We start from the raw sequence: 19,531 nt of genomic DNA, 5'->3' as shown, positions 1-19,531 counted from the left end.
CCATTGGAGCAAATCCAACTCTATTAATAGAGTGAAATATAAAGAAAATTATAGTGTAGCATTGAAGATGGTCTTACGTGTAGACTGAGTAAAGGACAAATAATTGCCAACTGGGGTAGTAAATTATACTTGTGGAGAGACATTCGTACCGACCGAAGATGCACTAGAATCTATCCTACACCTTTTTGTCAATAGTTAATTGACACTAATGTCAGTGTGTAAATATGCATTCACAGTTGTCAAGAAAAACTAATGCATTTGCAGTTTAATCGTACTATCGTAGCATGACGCCCATAGCATTGTAAGTGGATGCTTCACTTTACTATTTCACTAGGTAGAGATCCGCACCTACCTCCTGTGGAGTGAAACTACTGTAAAATAATATAAAGTACATTATATAGTTAGCAGAATACGTTATTGAATTTTTTTTTTGAGCAACTCAGAATACGTTATTGATAACATGTATTAATATAATGTAGGATAAAATGTACTCCCTCCGTTTCTAGAAGATCCATGTTATAGTTTTTTTTCACACTTATTAAAAAAACATTTAAAATTAAATTTTTAATACATTGTTTTTCTTAACAAACTATTCTCAATAACTTTTAACTAATGAGATTTTATTAAACACAATTGTATTTTTTGAAAAGTACAATTTTACATTAATTAATGTCTTGAAAATATAAAAAATGTATCTTTTTAAAACAATTTTTTTTCTAACAAATTGATCTATAAGGAATAGAGGGAGTATATAGTAAATTAAATGAGACAGAAAGAAGGTGCATTACATAACTTGCTCATATAGCATACATGAGAATTTTTTACTCTCTAAGATACTTTTTGTCTTTCAATTTACACAAAATGACACTTGTTGCTGGAGGCACACTTCTTTATTGTGTAATGTCCTACATGCCCTCAAACTAACTAAACTCTCTCCTCACTAACTAAGCTGTCACTTTCCATAAAAATAGTTCAACAAATCAGTTTCTTTATCTTTGAGTTTTCGGAAACCATCATTTATTCTCTTTTTGGCTTTACTTTTTGAAATTCAGATCTAATTTTCCCAATTTCCCAGCCCCTTCGTTTACTAACCATAATTCTGCTAAATCTTTTCTTCTTCGTCTTCAATTTCTCTGTAAAACACCATGAATCCAGAAGGCTCACAGCGGTTGTGACTGTATAATCTCGTATCTATCTCTTCATATCTCATCACCTTTCTCCTTCATTCTCCGTCGCCCGATTTCAATACCTTTCTCCTTGAAACCCCTAACCTTTTTTATATTTTTTCTTTTTTTAATTGTTTGTGTTGTACTTTTTCAATTGAATCGAATCTCTGAGATTTTGTGGACATGAGAGCTGACGAGCAGATCCGAGAGCTCCGGTATGGACAGGACAACGCGACGGCAACCAGGTCCGACTTCCGTTGTGGAGAGGACGACAGGACGGCCAACAGATTCGAGATCCGGTATGGAGAGGACGCGACGACGAGCAGGTCCCACCTCCGTTGTGGAAAAGACGATGACAAGCTCTCGTGCCTATTATGTTTTGTGATTATGTTTTCTGATGTGTCTATTAGAGATTTTACGGATGATGTAAGCTCTTGCTTGTTGATTATAAACCCTTCCTCATGATTAATAAAATTGGCTTCATCTGTTTATTGAACATGCTATCTTTGTTTGGTTAATTGGATTTAGGATATGCTTTAAATATGTTTGGACTTTACATGCTGGAACATCTTCAGGCTCAGCTTGAAGCAGTCATTAAGTCTTACAAGCTTCTATCAATTTGTTAAGGTCTCTTTTAAAGGCGTCGAATCAGGGACTGGTTCTTTGAACTTTGTATGATTTGTCTACAAACTTTGTCCACAAAAATCTTGTCCACAAAATTTTATACATAAAATTTGTAAGATTGAGATTTTTGTCCATAAAATCTTGTCCATAAAATTTTGTACACTAAATGTCTATGCCATTCAGTGGATATTTTGAATTTATCCATCAAAAATGTATCTACAAAATACCAAAAAGCTATCCACAAATACATGTCCATGACTATTTTAAATGTGTCCATCAACAATGTATCCACAAAAGTGTGTCCACAAGTATCAAAATAGACAGTACGTAATTTAAATTTAATTTTGATAAATATTAAATACATATATATACATATGGATATCAAAATATAAAGAAAAATTTTAATAATTTATTTTATGTTTTTATATATTTATTTATACAGTATGATATAAAATAATGACACATATAATATGTTGGGAAATTTAAAAAATTACTTTTAGTATAAAATACTCTTTTGCTACATATAAAAAGAGTCAAAATATATACACTCTCTCTTTTAAGGAAACACGTTGCTCCTCTTTTGGTCCCCACAAAGCTGGCAGTAATTTTATATAATAAAACTAACTCATCACTAACCAAAGCAAAAGGGTATATGAGTCAAAACACATAGGAAGGGAGAGGAAGAAGTGTCCCTCGAGTGAGATGTGTCTAATGAAGTAAAAAAAGAGAAAAAAGTGTCTCATTCCGTAAGAATATTAATGCATCTATATAGATGTGTGAGAAATTAGAAATTATATCGCTGTTGGTTTATAGAACTATTGACCTTTTGATAGTGATTTGCTTCTGATCCACTGTGATATTAAAACTGATCCAGCAACAAAAATCAATTAAATATTATAAAGAAACGCAAAAAGATTACAACTTTGGAAAATGGACTTAGCTAAGCTTACACGTTTCTGGGAAATCCAGTGAGGTCCTTCTAGTTTGGATTCAGAACCTCTTCCATGTAATTGAAGAAGGCAAACAAAGCAGCATTTAAGAAACTCATGTGCAAAAATATTAAATTTGGGAGGAAGGAGAATCGTTTTACTAACAACAAGCATCCATATTCATGGATCAAATCATCAAGCACCATAGCCAAACCTAATACCGAACTAAAGGATCGATTTTTACAAAAACGAATGACTCCTCGGCGAATATGTTAACCATTCTTGTGCTTCTCACTATGTAATTGATACTCCTGGATTTTCTCTGTCTCTCGTCATCCTCTTTATCTTCTTCATCTTCTTGTGTGTCGGGTGCCACGATGGTGTATATGAGATCCCATCGCTAACCAACAAGACAATCCAAGATCCAGAACCCGTTCAAGAACTCAAACCCATTAACTGAAACGTATTCGGACATATCTCCGTCAGGTTTCGAACCGGCATGGCTTGTTGATTAAACCAAAACGAAGCCCGTCCAAACGTATTCGGGCATATCGTATGCTTTGCGGTTTCATGAAAGATCAAGAACTCGTCGCTTAATCTGCCTAGGTCAAAGAAGCTCTCGTTGGTGGAGATTTTAGAGAGTGGAGTGGATACATAAAATCGATTGAGAGAGGAGACAGAAGATATATTTAGCATATGATTAAGGTTAGGGACAAGGGTTCAGGTTCTTCATCGCGTAGAATAGAAATGAAAGATAATGGGATTTTGGTGGGATTAGGGTTAGCGATTTGGGAGCACAACTGGGAAAGTGCTTTCACAATTTATATTTTAAAATTTAAATCATTAATTAAGAAAGTCTGATTAGTTAGAATAAGAAGCAACGAGATAGTTACAAAATAAAAAGTAATAAGAAAAAAAAAAGTGTTTTAAAGGTATATTGATCCGTCCACCCGCGCAGATATTGGTTTGTACATTTTATACATCAATATTTATTTTTTATAATTAGTGTTATATATTTTAGATGTATCATAATATAACAAATGATATTCAAAAGACCTGGACCGAATCATGTAATATGGCTATTTTGTTATAAATATCTGAATCCGTTTTAGATACATTGGTTATTTAGATATTTTTAAGTTCATATACATCAGAACTGAATTTATCCATATCCAGAATGACTCAACCCAAAACCCACACATAAATTTATAATATTTCAGTGGGACCTTGTTTCAAAAAAAAAATGATACCCGAAGGAACAACATGTACATAAATGGATAGATAATCTTCATTTGATTTTATAAACTAATAAAAAAATCCATTTTATGTGTTTGGCTAAAATAAGTGAAATAAAAAGAGTTTTTTTGTTAAGTAAAATAAATATATGGAGTGAAAATTAAGTGGCAGTAAATGTAGCACATTTTTATTATTTTGATTTAAATTATTATTTTATTTACAAAAACATATATTTGAATTATGTTTTTGGCTACGTAATTTTTCACCGATTGAAACTCAAATTAAAATGTTTTAGTAAAACAAACTAAATCAAACGTTTAATCATATGCAAAACCCAGTTATTTAACATTTTTGATTTTATAATTGGCACAAAGTTAATATTGATTCACTAATAAATAAAGTTATGCACTATTATTATGGTAATATAATTAATGATGTGAATTATTGTTAAAGTAATATAATTAATAAAATTGTTAAACTAAATGAAATATGGAAATACAATTTATAGATACTTTTATTCATATATCCAAACAAATTTTATTAAAACTACTATTCAAGTTTCCAAACAATCTTATTGTGTACGTATATTGGACAATAAGCAACTCAAAAGTGTGAATGGTATATGAGAATTGTTTTTTTCAAGAGCACTTTTTATAGACTTTATTAGAATGTCAAAATATGTATATTAAAATAATATTATTTTAGAGATCCATGTGTTACATTTTTTTGGTTTTGGTCAAAATATGTGTATCTATACTGATGTTTTAGATCGTTAAACAATGTGTCCTCCCTATCCGATGGCTTTGATTTTTTTTTTTTTTTTTTTTTTTTTTTGCCAGAAGTGTCTTTTGCCGAGGGAATACGTAATCAATACCTTTTACACCTAATTATCTTTTTGATACCTTTTGCTTGGTTAAGTAGATTGGGATACAAGTAATAATGTATCAATCTTACATAACAATAGTAACGAAGTTCACATTTTTATCCAAGAAAAACAATATTTTTCTATCGTGAAGCTCTATTTTTAGCATATGATCTTAGGCCCGGCTCAAGATGGGTGAGCCCCTGTGCCATAAAACATTTTTCTGCATGCTATGTTTGTTTATCACTTTAAAATTAGACCTTTTTTTATCTATAGTAATTTTAAAATTCAGGCCATAAAATAATAAAGAAGTTTTAATAAAAATTAAGGACCTGGTGCATTTACACTTTGTGCATACCCACAAAGCCCGCACACAGGGCATCGATAACCGGAGTAGAAATATTCAGCAACGGCAGTATTAGATGATGTGATATTCATATTCTCAAACGAGTAGAAATTTTATTTATCATGCCTTCAAATTAAGGAATAGCCTGCAGATGTATCACTGATCTGTGATATAATACTATATTTTCTGTTGTTGGGGAAAACAATACTATATATATGTACACAAACGTAATATTCATATAAGTTTCTTTGGAGTCCTTACTTTTAGGAACATATATGCAAAACTTGTAGAAAAAAAGAGTTATATATATATGTTGACATCAGATGTAAACTTAACAATGCATGCTCTTTTGTAGAAAATACAAAAAGGAAATTATATAATGTTTTAAAACCATTATAACTTGTAAGTTATAGCTTTGTGTGCTCATTTCTCATTTTTTGGCCCATCGCAAAATAAACGCACACACCAAAAAGAAGAAACTTTGACTACCAAGGGAAAAAAATTGTCGGCTCCAATTGGGTGACATGTAATATTAGCGTTAAATTAGAAAAAGTTACAATCCGATGTAATTCGCAAAAAAAATTATATGTTAAAAACTGTAGATTTATGTAATAAATTTGTTGTAAAAAAATGAGTTACTATGTTCTCAAAATAATTGACTGGTAATATTTTTGAAATATAATTTGTAGTATGTATTATTTAAGAAAATTATAATATACTAAATTAAATAAAACTAAAAAAATATGCAACCACATATTTATTATAACATAGAGTGTCTGTATATAATATATATATTGCGTTTGCAGTAAATATGATTTATTATTTTTGTTAAAATAATTTACTGGTAATTTTTTATGTATGGTTTGTATTCAAATGACAAAATATAAATAACAATAAAACTTTCTATAACAGAAGTAATAAAAATATTAGATAAAATAAGTATATATTAATTTAAATTTATCTAGATATATTTAAATCTATGAATTACATATAGTATAAGGCTCCCGTATACATAAATATATTTTTATGTATATAACATTATAATCACCAAACAGAATTAGTAATTAAAAATTAAAAATTAAAAAAATACTTATATAGTTAGATGTTAAACGTATACAACTATATGTGATGAACTAAAAAAATGTTTAAAAGGTAAAAACAGTTAAAAGTGGACGTGTTTTAGTTAGTTGAAACCAAAAAAATTAGTAACTCAAACCTTAACAGACCACACATGATATTTTTGTTGATGCTGAATTAGCATCTGATTTATCAATTTTACTAAAGAGATAACTCAAAATTATAATTCAAGTATAATAGATTATAACCCAAACAGTACTAACTCAAAAACTTAAAAACTATCCGTCACATTTTTTTAGTTATCCTTTTAATTCAAATTTAATTATCTATAACTCAGTCACCAATTAAAGTCGTCGTAAGAAAAGTTCAAGTTCTTATGATGTTTACCCCCGCCCCCCTTTTCCCCCACCCACCTGCCAATAATAATATCGGATCTATCAACTTGGAGGTCGTTTAGCACGTTTTAGATATTCACTAAACTTTATATAAAATTAAATTTCATATTAAATAAATTATGTAGAGAAAAAAGAGTGATATTTATCTTTTCCTGCCCTTATAAATATTAGCTTTCGCAGAAAATAATCTAGGTCAATTCTTTCTTTTACATTTGATGGTAGCATTTCCGACAAGAATAGGCCAGCATATGTTATAAATTCAGAAATTCAAAATATTTTCACTTAATATTTTTTTCAGTTAATATTAGATTTAATATATGCAGATCATGCGGATCACTTCCCCTCAGAGACAATTATATGCTGAATACGAATCATTTTGTTTGTGACACAGATGTACCATTGTTAGAGTATTAAAGAGAAACAACAATTTTTTTTTTTGCTAAAGCCCAATTGATTGATCCGGCTCCGTGAAAAACACACTTATTCCTACTAATTGAACTAGCCCAGAAGCATACTATATTGTTTGATCCGAATTCAAAATATTTTTTGACTAATGTTAAAAAGTGAACCAATTGTATGTTGTGGTCCACCATATTATCCATACTAATTAAGTATCAATAATTTAGTTTCTAATGGAAATCAAACACATAACCAACATGGTTACAAGCTGATCTAAAAAAAATTATCACTAAACTACCACCATTTGGTTTAAGGATTGGTCGACTAACTCTATTTGTGGAGTATTTGCTCTACAATTTAGATCAAGATTAAGTTTTTTTATTTCGTACAAATTATTTTAAGAATTTTCATTTAGCTAATAGAAATAGTAATTACATTTTAGATTGATTATAAAAGTTGGTAAATGATTAAAATATTCAATGACTAATTAGGGGGCGACTGGTTTTCCCGCTACCACCCGCAAACGCAGCTTTTGCGGTTGGTAGCGGTTGTCGGCGGTTTGCAACAATCACTCAAATCGCTCTAAACCGCTTCAAACCGCTCCGAATCTCATAAATTCAAAAGCTGGCTCCAGCTAGCGGTTGCGGGAGGGTAAATTTTTTTTCTTTTTTTTAAACAATATATATACAAAAGTAAAAATATTTAATAAAAAATTTAAAATTGAAATTATGAAAATATTAAAATATATCTATTATATTTTAATTAATATTATAAAATTTTATAATAAAACAATTTCAATTAATTTTCAAAATTTAAAATTATAACTTTCTAAATATAAGTTTTATATTTATTATAATTTGATGATTTTTGATATTTTTATAATTATATTAAATGTAAATATTGTTAATTTATTATTTGACTGTTACCGCATTTGGTAGTTAACTAGTTATAAATCACCCGCAAACGCACCAATTTTTAACCGCAGTACCAGTCATACAAATTTCTTAAAACCGCTAGAAACCGCAACCGCCCGCATCCACAAACTCCCGCAACTACAACCGCTGCGTTTGAACCAGTCAGGCCCTTAGTTGAGTGTGAAAACGATAAGATTATCCTTATGTTAATAAGAATATATAAAATAATCCTTTTACAAAAAGAAAAATATAAGACAATAAGCAGATGTATTTTTAACTTTATAAGAAAAACATGCTCGTTCGACAACCAATAATTTGAACGTCAAAAATCCGACACGTAAAGATCAGAAATTTCTTGGAATTTATCAAATTAAAGATTTGGCCATATGAAAAACATATGTCCAGTCTATGTTAATTGAATTGCAAGTTTATACTTTCTAAACTAAAGTCGCGAATAATTGTCCGAATCAGTCGTAGGATAATTTTATAGTCGCAGTGTCACAGTTTTGAGTTTTGAGTTTTGACTAACAATATTGGAGTTTTGTTTAGTTAATTTGATAAATATGTTTTGACTAACAATATTGGAGTTTTGTTTAGTTAATTTGATAAATCTGAGGAATCGCAGTGTCACAGTTTTGACTAACAATATTGGTGATAAATGATTTGACCTAATCTTTTATATATTAGTACATTAATTTTCCAACTATCAATCTGAACTTCATTCTTCAACAAAATCACCAAAATATATTAGAAAAATAAAGGGTACTTTATCTTTGGTGGATTATTTTCTGAATATATAATACTTTGAAACGAAAATAAAATATGTATAATTAGGTAAACATTAATGAAAGAAAGGAATTAATATTTTGTTAAACCAGCTTGAGGCTTGAAACTATCTAACTTTAGGGTTGTCAAAACTTTAAGTTTAACTGGGTAAATCATATATAATATACATAGCTAGGTAGCACGACAACTTCATCAGACGGCCACTTCCTGCTTCAGAACCGGAATCTTGATCGGAAGGTTGTAGACATTTTCGAAATCTTATTTCTAAAATAATCTCTTTAAAATCACATTGAAAGTTTACTATTCTGTTTTGAAATCTTTCTTCGGTTTTGAAATCTAATAAGTAAGAATATAAATAATGTTATTATATATAAAATCTAAAACTAATAGTATTAAATAAAGATGATAAAAATATGCGAATACTAAACTAACAATATAAATTATCTTTGTTTACAATATATTTTAATAAGATATCTTGCATATATGTTCAAACATATTGTGAGATATTAAACATAATGATTTTTTTTTTGGTAAACATTAAACATAATGATTTGATTAGTTGGATAATATTTTCTAAACTATTTTTAGTTTTTTCACAATTTTAATATGAAATCAATTGAAAGGATATAAACTTCTTAAAATGAATAAGTGAATTTTATTTTAATTTGAATCATATAATTTTTAGTAATGAATTATATAAAACTATTCTTATATATTTTTAAAAAATGTTTATATGTTTCCATACGATTATGCTTCCATGTACCCACTTCCGATTCCATTAAACATAGATAAAGAGTAACAAAATGATCAAAATCAAATTACGAAAACTGACACTACAGTTGATATAAAATATATTGTTGAAAATTTAAGAAGTTCAAAGGTAAAAATCATTGTTTTAGATGGTAAAATAATATAATTATTTTTTGCGTTGAAAACATTAAATTGGTATATTATCACTTTAACCTGGTTTATCGAATAAACTTTATCCTTATATACCCGTTTGTGGTTGAGATGGGAAAGGTACGTGACTGTATAAATACCAGAGCACTTCTTCATTTAGGTCAATCAACCCACATCTACTATTTCCGATCAATATCTTAAACTTAGGCATATATAATCGTGTGCTTATTTTCATCAAAACAACAAGAAAATTAACTGAAATGTCCCTTAAGCAAATAATTAGTGTTTAGGATATGGTTTGGCATAAAGCTATCAGATCTACAATTTTTTCGGATGAAAATAACAAGATTAATTATAGTTCATTGCTCCTACTTTCGGAAAACAATTATCAATGCATACCTGCACGAATGGACTTTTATGATATTAGGGCACTGAAAACCGAAAAAAAAACAGAGAAAAGGAAAGCATATTTGTTTTTTGGAAAACATTTTGTTTTAGTGAAAAAGACAACAAGCAAAGGTTAGAGCACATATGATTCAACGAAGACTTATCTTTTTTTCTTTAAAGAAAGAGAAGACACAATCTTACCCAAAATCGCTATCATCGAACTAGCAAGTGCCACGTTCGAAAGAGCACCTATAATAATCACACACAACAACACGAACAAAATTCCATTTTTTTTTTCTATGTAAAGTATTAAAACGTCAAGGAAATTCATTAAGAAAGAATTTTCACTATTCAACGAAACATATAGCCAGAAAAACAAATGAAACAGACAACCTCAGTGGAGAGATTAAAAATTTCGGGTGAGCATTCATTATGATGTATATTAATAATTTTCATGTGATCCCTTCTATTCCATTTTAGATGAATAGTCTTAGCTCATGCAGTTCATTATAAAAATAAAATAAATGCTTTATTGAATCAGATTCAAAGTGGAGTTTATAGCTTTTGGGGGAAACACCTCTCTCTCTGCATCCAAAATAAGAATATGGTAAATATTTTTTTTTCTTAACTAATAACACATTCTGATTAGGTCAAAATTATAGTAAAAATGTTATAACTATTGTTCAGACGGAACACAAAAAAAAATCAAGGGTGAAATACATTATAATCGTTGTACAGATTGTAAATCCAAAAATGTTTGTGAAGTTACAACATTCCAGAGACTTTGTAAAGATATCGTAAAAGCATTCGACACAGTGAGATGGAAGTTCCTCTTCGCGTGCCTGTAAAGTTACAACATCCGATTCGTTGGCTGGAAGCTTGTGTGTGCACTCTCTCGTTCTATATTGCATTTAATGGTTCTGCATACGGGTTCTTTAAAAGGAAGAGGGGTCTTAGGCAAGGGAATCCCCTCTCCCCTTACCTATTTGTTTTGGTAATGAATTGCCTCTCTATGGTGCTTCAAAGAGCTGCAGCTTCGGGCCAGTTTCATTACCACCCTCGCTGTGGAAAAACAAAGCTCACCCATTTATCTTTTGCTGATCATCTGCTTACCTTCTCACACGGCTCTCTCTCTCTCTCTTCTGTTCAGGCCATTCTAAGTGTGTTGAAGGATTTCGAGTAGAGATTGGACCTGACTATCAGTATTCAAAAAAATTCTTTCTTCGTGACTGGGATGTCTGATGCAGAGGTGCATGATTTGAAGGACCATACTGGGCTCTCATTTGGGGTGCTTCCAATTCGGAACCTACAGATCCCACTGCACACAAAGAAAATTTTGCAAACTCAGTGCTCCTCTACTACAATCGATAAAAGCAAAACTACGTTTTTGGACCGTAAAAAAACTCACTTATGCTGGCAGATTGCAATTGGTGGCCGGAATCACCAACTTCTGGACTAGTTCCTTCATAATCCCTAAGAGTGTTATTTAGGAGGTTGATTTTATATGTGCTAAATTCCTCTGGAAAGGAGGCATCACAGCTGCTGCACCTGCAAAGGTCTCATGGGAATCATTTTCTCATTCAAAGGAAGAAGGAGGTCTTGGTCTGAGAAACATGGAAGCTTGGACTTTGGCGTGTGCTCTAAAAATGATTTGGTTACTTTTTTTTTGCTCAGGCCTCAATATGGTCTACATGGTTTCGAGAGAAAATTCTAGATGGGAATATCAAAATGTTTTGGGTGATCAACACGAGGCAGAAACATTCTTGGCTAGTGAATAAGCTACTTGGTTCTAGGGAAATTATCTATCCTTGGATCGGGAAGCATGTTCACAATGGAGAAACCTCTTACTTTTGGTCATCAAACTGGTATCTTTATGGAAAGCTCTCAGACTATCTCCGTACTACTGGTTCAATGCGATTCATTGTCCACGTCAGGGCTACACTCGCTGAACTCTGGGAGAATGGTGATTGGATTCTACCAAATGCGCGCTCCGATCAGCAACTAGAGGTTATTTCATATCTCTCTGCCCTCACCATTAATGATTATAGTGATGTACTTGAATGGTGGCCTGGAAACCAGAGGCAATCGAGATTTAGCACTGGTACGATATAATATCTACTACGTCCTCCCTCCCCTGATGTCCTCTGGCACGAAGAGGTGTGGTTCTCAGGCGGTATACCCAAACATATGTTCTTAGTATGGTTGATGGTCAATAACAGATGCCCAACTTGTGATAGAATTCTCAGTTGGGGATTCCAAACAGACCCTCGTTGTCTAATCTTCAATTTGGCAGATGAGTCAATTGCTCACTTTTTCTTTGAATGCAACTTCGCTTGGGACATTTGGAAATCATAGCAGCAAAATGCAACTTCACATCTTCTAGACAGTGGACTGCCATTCTGCCACAACTAAAGACCCACACTTCAAATAAGGTTCGTAAGACTTTGCTCCTTCTTTGCTGGCAGCGGCGCTTTATATACTATGGACTGAAAGGAACAATCAATTACACAATGCTCAATTCACTTCATCATAGGCTCTCTTAGCTCGAATTAAGCTAATGGTCAAAAACAAGATCTCCAGCCTAAGGAAAGACACACCAAAATTCTCCTCTTTTCTGCTCCAGTTATGGTTTTCTACCTTATTACTCATCCAACTGATCACTGATTCAAATTTGTATCTTTTTAGATAAGTCCACTTGGTCTACTGAGTTAAAACTCTGTAAAATATTTTCTTTATCTTGCATTTTAATAGTAAAATCTTAAAAAAAAAAATCTAAATCCAAACCTCTGATTCTCCTATCTAATAATGTATCATGCATGTGCATGTATGCTTGAAACGACAGCAAAATAATATATACATTTTCTGCTTTTGATGAATGTAATATATATATATGGTAAAGTGTGACAGCATGAAATAAGTAAACATCTACATAGAGAAACTTTAGACAAAAATATTGAAAAATACTGTATACCAAAAACTTAAACTGTATGTTGATCTGTTAATTCACGTTACGTACGATTTATATATGTGACAACGCAGTATACTTTGAATGAACACCGGCGATGATATAAATGACACCAATAAATTTTATCTGCATACTATGTATGTACATGTATACTGTATACATATATGTCAGTGTGGTTTAGGAAATGGAATGGTTCTGACACTCAAAAAGGAGTTTTCTCGTTCTCATATTTCACGTTTAACGAAAAAAGAAGAAGATAAACATTCATTCATTTTGCTTGCATATGTATAAAGTTAGTATAAGTGTACATTTTCGCAAATCATATTTATCTTGATCCTTGAATACAATTGCCAATAGCTTTTACTCCATAATATACATGTGTGCGTGTCATAATAAACCTTTGCCCCCATCATCATCGAATATTATTTAGTCCCTTTTCACATATATCCAATATTCCTTTTATTTTCGTAGGTATATATATATATATATATATATATATATATATATATATATATATATATATATATATATATATATATTATTGTCTGATTACTTTGCAAATTTAGTTTATTTTGCCAATTCGCCTACCAACTGTTGGATCGAAGATCGATTTTTAGAAACTCTATCATTATTTCTTGTTCATGAATGCGTAAGTCGAAAGCTTACATACTAAAATTATATATAAATTTATATTACTAGTTGGTCGATTAATTAATATTTCTGTAAAATAATACAAAGTTAATTACTGATTAATATTTTTTTATTATATATCAATTAAAATTTTGAAGGAATCAAATGATATGTTATGAATTATTTCTTCGTAATTTATGCAAAGAACGAATTATTATAATAATGATTCTCTAAAATTTTAATTTTTAGTGATATGATCTTTTTTACACACTGACTTGGAAGCACGTATTTGGATAGTGAAATATGAAATATATGATAAAACGATGGTAAACTGCTAATGAAAATGGCAAAATGCTATAACAATGAAGTGTTTTTTTTTCAATCATATAAAAGAACTTAAAAAATGTAAAGAGGTTTTCAATACATTCTCCATGTCACACATTTTATGAGCAAACAATAGAAGAACATATATAAACATAAAAACTCCTTTTTATTTTATCTGTAAACTGTACGCTATTGGTTTGGTTATTTAAATTGTTTTGGTTATTTAAATTGTTTTGGATGCCCATTCTTCTTTTTCTTATTTTTCAATTTGAGCTTCATTTTTATTGAGCAAAATTCAATTTTGTATTAAGATTTAGTTGGAAAAGAAACAAAATTTTCAAATTTTTGGTATATGCATACAGCTGTATTGGTTAGGCTGGTCTTTGATTGGAATCTCTAGAATAAATATGTCGCAATGAGGCATAACTTTGTTCTGAAATGTTCTTAGCTTTCTGTTTTGGTGTCAAATCCAACCACTTTTGTAAAACAATAATGCTCATTTCTTCTTTTTATTGGAGCTACGTTTCTTAATTTAATTCATCGAATCACACAAATAAATATTTATTGCCAATGGCAAAAAAGAGCTACTAATTATCGACGGTGAATGATAATGGCCGTGAATGCTCTACGCTGCTTAAATATCTTACAGTACAGCAATCAAAAATATCAAAACAATCAAATTTTATAAGCAAATCTATATTTACGATCCAAAATATTTAATATATATATATATATATATATATTATAGAAATTAATTTTTTTTTCTACATCTCTATGTTGATTGCTTTTAAAACTTTGAGATAATTCTACAACAATAAAATCTAAAATTAAAGTAAGAAAATCTACAACTTAAATTTTAAGGTGTTATTTAACCATGTATTTTAATAAAATTTAAATCTAAACGTAATCAACTGTTATTCGAATGATGTTATAAATTCTATTTTAAAATCTACTGTTATTCAATGAATGATTTAAATCCAATGTTATTTAATTTTTAAAGATTTTAAAATTCAGTGTATTTTGGATTAATTTCAAATCATTTTTTATGGAGTCTCATGAATAAATGATTGAACTCAAAATCTAATGCATACTGCAGAGATTTTAAAATTCATCGACTTAAACTATTTTAAAATTTGATGGATTACAAAACATTCATATTTGACTTTTAATTACTAATTAAATAACACCCCTAATCAATAAATTCAAAACTAATCAAACTCGATTCATCTGTGGATTTGAGTCCTTGTTCAGTTTACTTATTATCATCTATGATTTACATAATCTGGACCGGCCGGAAACAAAGAAAATGCTTTGCTTTTGTCACTTTCAAGAAATAATTATTTTTCCTCCATGCTATGACGTCCGAAACATGCTGCGTGTTAAAGAAAATATGACTTTTGTCTCTTGCTTACTGATTTTGCCAATTCCATTACCGCACTAACTGTTTTGTCTTCATCGGGTTTTACGTGTTAACAAGTTTTCATGCAGACTGATATTCGTATTTGCAACAGCAGGACGTTTACTGAATATCATGCCGACTAATGTTAAATATTTTAATTGCATATCTGGTTTGAATTTGATAAAGAACATTGATAATCTGCATAAAATGATTTTCTTGAACCGGGCTTATATAGCTTATTCAGTTTATATAACATGGTATATACATATAACATAGGTTTTCTTTGGAAAACTAATAAATTAGCTAGGGTATGTAACTTTAACGACAAATATTGCATTGTATATCACATACATACTACACCTTGAAAGAATATTTATCAGTTTGTGTGCATTAAGTTGACATTATATATCTTTTTAATAAGTGGAGAGTAATTAATTACGCTATAGTTAAAGTATATACTCTCTCCAACTTAATTTTCCCATAATAGTCCCCACTTATTTTCCTTTATAAACACATCACATTACATGTGAACTTCTCATCTATACACACCAAATATTTCTCTCTATTTTCTCTGTGTGATCTCCCTCTAGATGATGCCTCCTAATGAGCAAGAATCTAGCTTTCCGATAATACCGGGGGAAAGCCGAAACGAAACCATCCCGGTTCAAGAAACCTGGTTTAGTTCTCCAAATCATGTAATCCCATGCCTTGACGACGACGGTCCGAGTCACCAATCATGCCAATCTTCTGTTCTACGACAATCTTTACGTCCTATAATTCTCAAGGTCGTTAAATTTCTATACAATCTATTTATTTTTCTTTCATTTACGTATTAAAAAATTAATTCTTTATATGATTTGTGTACGTAAATTCAGTTTGAGGAGTTAACGTACACAATTAAAATACAAAGCGGGAAAGGAAGCTATTGGTTCGGTTCACAAGAACCAAAACAGAACCGGTTAATTCTTAACGGAGTAAGCGGTATAGTCAAACCAGGTGAGCTACTAGCAATGCTAGGTCCATCAGGGAGCGGCAAAACAACGCTAGTAACGGCGTTAGCCGGACGTTTACAAGGGAAGCTTTCAGGAACCGTTAGTTATAACGGAGCTCCGTTTACAAGCTCCGTGAAACGGAGAACGGGATTCGTTACACAAGACGACGTTCTCTACCCACACTTAACGGTGATGGAGACGTTAACGTACACAGCTTTGCTCCGTTTACCTAAGGAAATGACCCGGAAAGAGAAAATCCAGCAGGCGGAGTCGGTTATTTCGGATCTTGGGTTGACCCGGTGTTGTAACAGCGTGATCGGAGGCGGGTTGATCCGAGGGATTTCGGGTGGGGAAAGAAAACGGGTTAGCATCGGTCAAGAAATGCTCGTGAATCCGAGTTTGTTACTTCTTGATGAGCCAACGTCGGGGCTTGATTCGACCACGGCGGCGCGTATAGTCGCAACGTTGAGATCGCTGGCGCGTGGAGGTAGGACAGTGGTGACCACCATTCATCAGCCGTCGAGTAGGCTTTATCGGATGTTCGATAAAGTGTTGGTTTTGTCGGATGGAAGTCCGATTTATAGTGGGGATTCGGGTCGGGTCATGGAGTATTTTGGTTCAATTGGGTTTCAACCCGGATCCAGCTTCGTTAACCCGGCTGATTTCGTGCTTGATCTTGCTAACGGTAGGTACATAATATATTCGAACTTTAATATTATTTTTCAGTTTCATTTTAAAAATAAAAAGCTAAATTCGGGTGTAAAGTTAAAAACTTTCTTCTCTTTAATTTTTGTCCGCGCATCATGAGATATGCAACAAAAGACAGTTTTAATCCCTTTCTTTGGCTATTTATTACAAGCTCTGTTCTTTTTAATTTAAATTTCTGAGAAGAGAGAAATAAAAGTTTGGTAATAGTTGGATAAATCATGTGTTTATATCATGCTTTTGACAGATACTTGTTTTATGTTTTTTTTTTTGAAAAATACTTGTTCTATGTTACTTTTGACTATATATTTTAATAGATATATGATATATTTTGCAGGAATTACTTCGGATACAAAGCAATATGAGCAAGTCGAAATAAATGGGAAACTTGATCGGCTAGAAGAACAAAACTCAGTGAAACAGTCGTTAATATCGGCTTACAAAAAGAACTTGTATCCACCTTTGAAAGAAGAATTTTCTAGAGCATTTCCACAAGATCAAACGGTCAATATGTCAAGATCAAAGACAAGATTAACAAGTAAGGTCATTAACGTTTTATAGCATAGCACTTCAATACTTTTTTGTTGGTTACAGTTGTAGTAACGATGTGTCATTTTTGGGTTCACATATAGATCGATGGCCAACGAGTTGGTGGATGCAATTCTCAGTTTTACTGAAGCGGGGATTAAAGGAGAGAAGTCACGAATCATTTTCAGGACTTAGAATATTTATGGTCATGTCGGTTTCTTTACTTTCTGGCCTCTTATGGTGGCATTCTCGCGTTGCTCATATACAAGATCAGGTAAAATAGTAGACAGTGATATTAAAATTTCGATTCTCCTTTTTTCATGTATATATATATTGAAGTAGTTGACATAACTTGTTAACCCATAAATCTCTTTTCAAATTACAAATACAAACATGATATGAAAAATGATATGTTTTGGTATTTTGAGTTTAGGTGATCATGATTTTAAAATGATGTTACTACTTTTTCTGTTTTCATATAAAATATGAGGAATAGCTATTTTTGCTTAACTATAAAATGATGGATAATATATTCAGTACAACAACAAACTTTCAGTTTATCATTGCTTATAAACTTAAAATAACCTAAAAATATTTCAACTTCTTAAAACAAAATGATTTCAAGAAAACATCATTTATATATTGATATGTTGTAAATAGTCTTTTAACGAAAACTGGACATCGTCGTCAAAACTTATGTATTATTCTTGTTCATTAAAATAGGTGGGTCTATTATTCTTCTTCTCGATATTCTGGGGATTCCTTCCTCTCTTCAACGCTATTTTTACATTTCCTCAAGAACGTCCAATGCTCATTAAAGAGCGGTCCTCAGGAATCTACAGACTCTCCTCTTACTACATAGCAAGAACAGTCGGCGATTTACCAATGGAACTCATTCTTCCAACGATCTTTGTCACGATCACATATTGGATGGGAGGTCTCAAGTCATCTTTAACCACATTCATCATGACCCTTATGATCGTTCTCTACAGTGTTCTAGTGTCTCAAGGCGTAGGGTTAGCTTTGGGAGCAATCTTGATGGATGCGAAAAAAGCAGCGACATTATCTTCTGTGTTAATGCTTGTGTTCTTACTAGCTGGAGGATACTATATCCAACATATACCGGGATTCATCGCGTGGTTGAAGTATATTTCTTTTAGCCATTATTGCTATAAGCTTCTTGTCGGAGTTCAATACACATGGGATGAGGTTTATGAATGTGGACCAGGGTTGCATTGTAGCGTTATGGATTATGAAGGGATTAAGAATTTGAGGTTAGGGAACATGATGTGGGATGTTTTGGCTCTTACCCTTATGTTGCTTCTTTATAGGTTTCTAGCTTACGTAGCTCTAAGGAACTTGTGACGCATTCTAATTTGATTTTCTTGGTACTATGTATAAGGTAAGTAAGTGTAAAATATCTATAACCTTCTTTTTTTGTTAAGTATGTGAATTTCATTATCAAGATAATGAGACAAGGTGATACAGCAACCTTATTATTGTTATTCCTTTGTCTTTTGAAAAAAATCAAGAGTAAGATTAGTTAAAAGATCCAACTGTATCTAATGAACGTCAGAGTGGAACTATCCACTAAGTTAACCAATGAAATATAAAATGTAACCATTGGAATGAACCCCATAACATCTTTAAAACATTGAGAGTCATGTGATTGAAAAATCTGGAGTAAATATTGAGAGAAAATAAAAATGTGAATTTGTGAGGAAAAGTAAAAATGAGAAAAGAGTAAAATAGAGTAAATATATGAGAATTTCGTTTACATGATTGGTAAACTTTCGAAATAAATAAAAATAATTAATTTTTTCCCTTTATTTTTTACTCTAAATGTGACATACAGTGAAAACCTATAACTAACTAAATAATATTATAGAAGATTTAAAACTTCAAATGTCTAACACGTTATTCAAGTGTAGTTTTAATTCCAGATTGGTATATTAACTTTTAAATTT

The 19,531-nt window shown here is 31.3% G+C and overlaps 1 protein-coding gene across 1 annotated transcript; it reads left to right on the top strand.

The window, feature by feature from the left end:
- The first annotated feature begins 15,826 nt into the window (after positions 1 to 15,826).
- Positions 15,827 to 19,069, top strand: LOC106401414 (ABC transporter G family member 21). The gene is made up of 5 exons (XM_013841930.3): positions 15,827 to 16,124; positions 16,215 to 17,016; positions 17,374 to 17,574; positions 17,669 to 17,838; positions 18,288 to 19,069. Exons 1-5 carry the CDS (start codon positions 15,930 to 15,932, stop codon positions 18,927 to 18,929), a joined length of 2,010 nt encoding a protein of 669 aa, XP_013697384.2. The 5' UTR covers positions 15,827 to 15,929; the 3' UTR covers positions 18,930 to 19,069.
- Positions 19,070 to 19,531: the final 462 nt, after the last annotated feature.

This window comes from Brassica napus, chromosome A2, assembly GCF_020379485.1.
Source record: "Brassica napus cultivar Da-Ae chromosome A2, Da-Ae, whole genome shotgun sequence".
Taxonomy (NCBI): Eukaryota; Viridiplantae; Streptophyta; class Magnoliopsida; order Brassicales; family Brassicaceae; genus Brassica; species Brassica napus.
The sequence above is the reverse complement of the archived record's forward strand: the minus strand, read 5'-3'. Positions and strand labels throughout refer to the sequence as shown.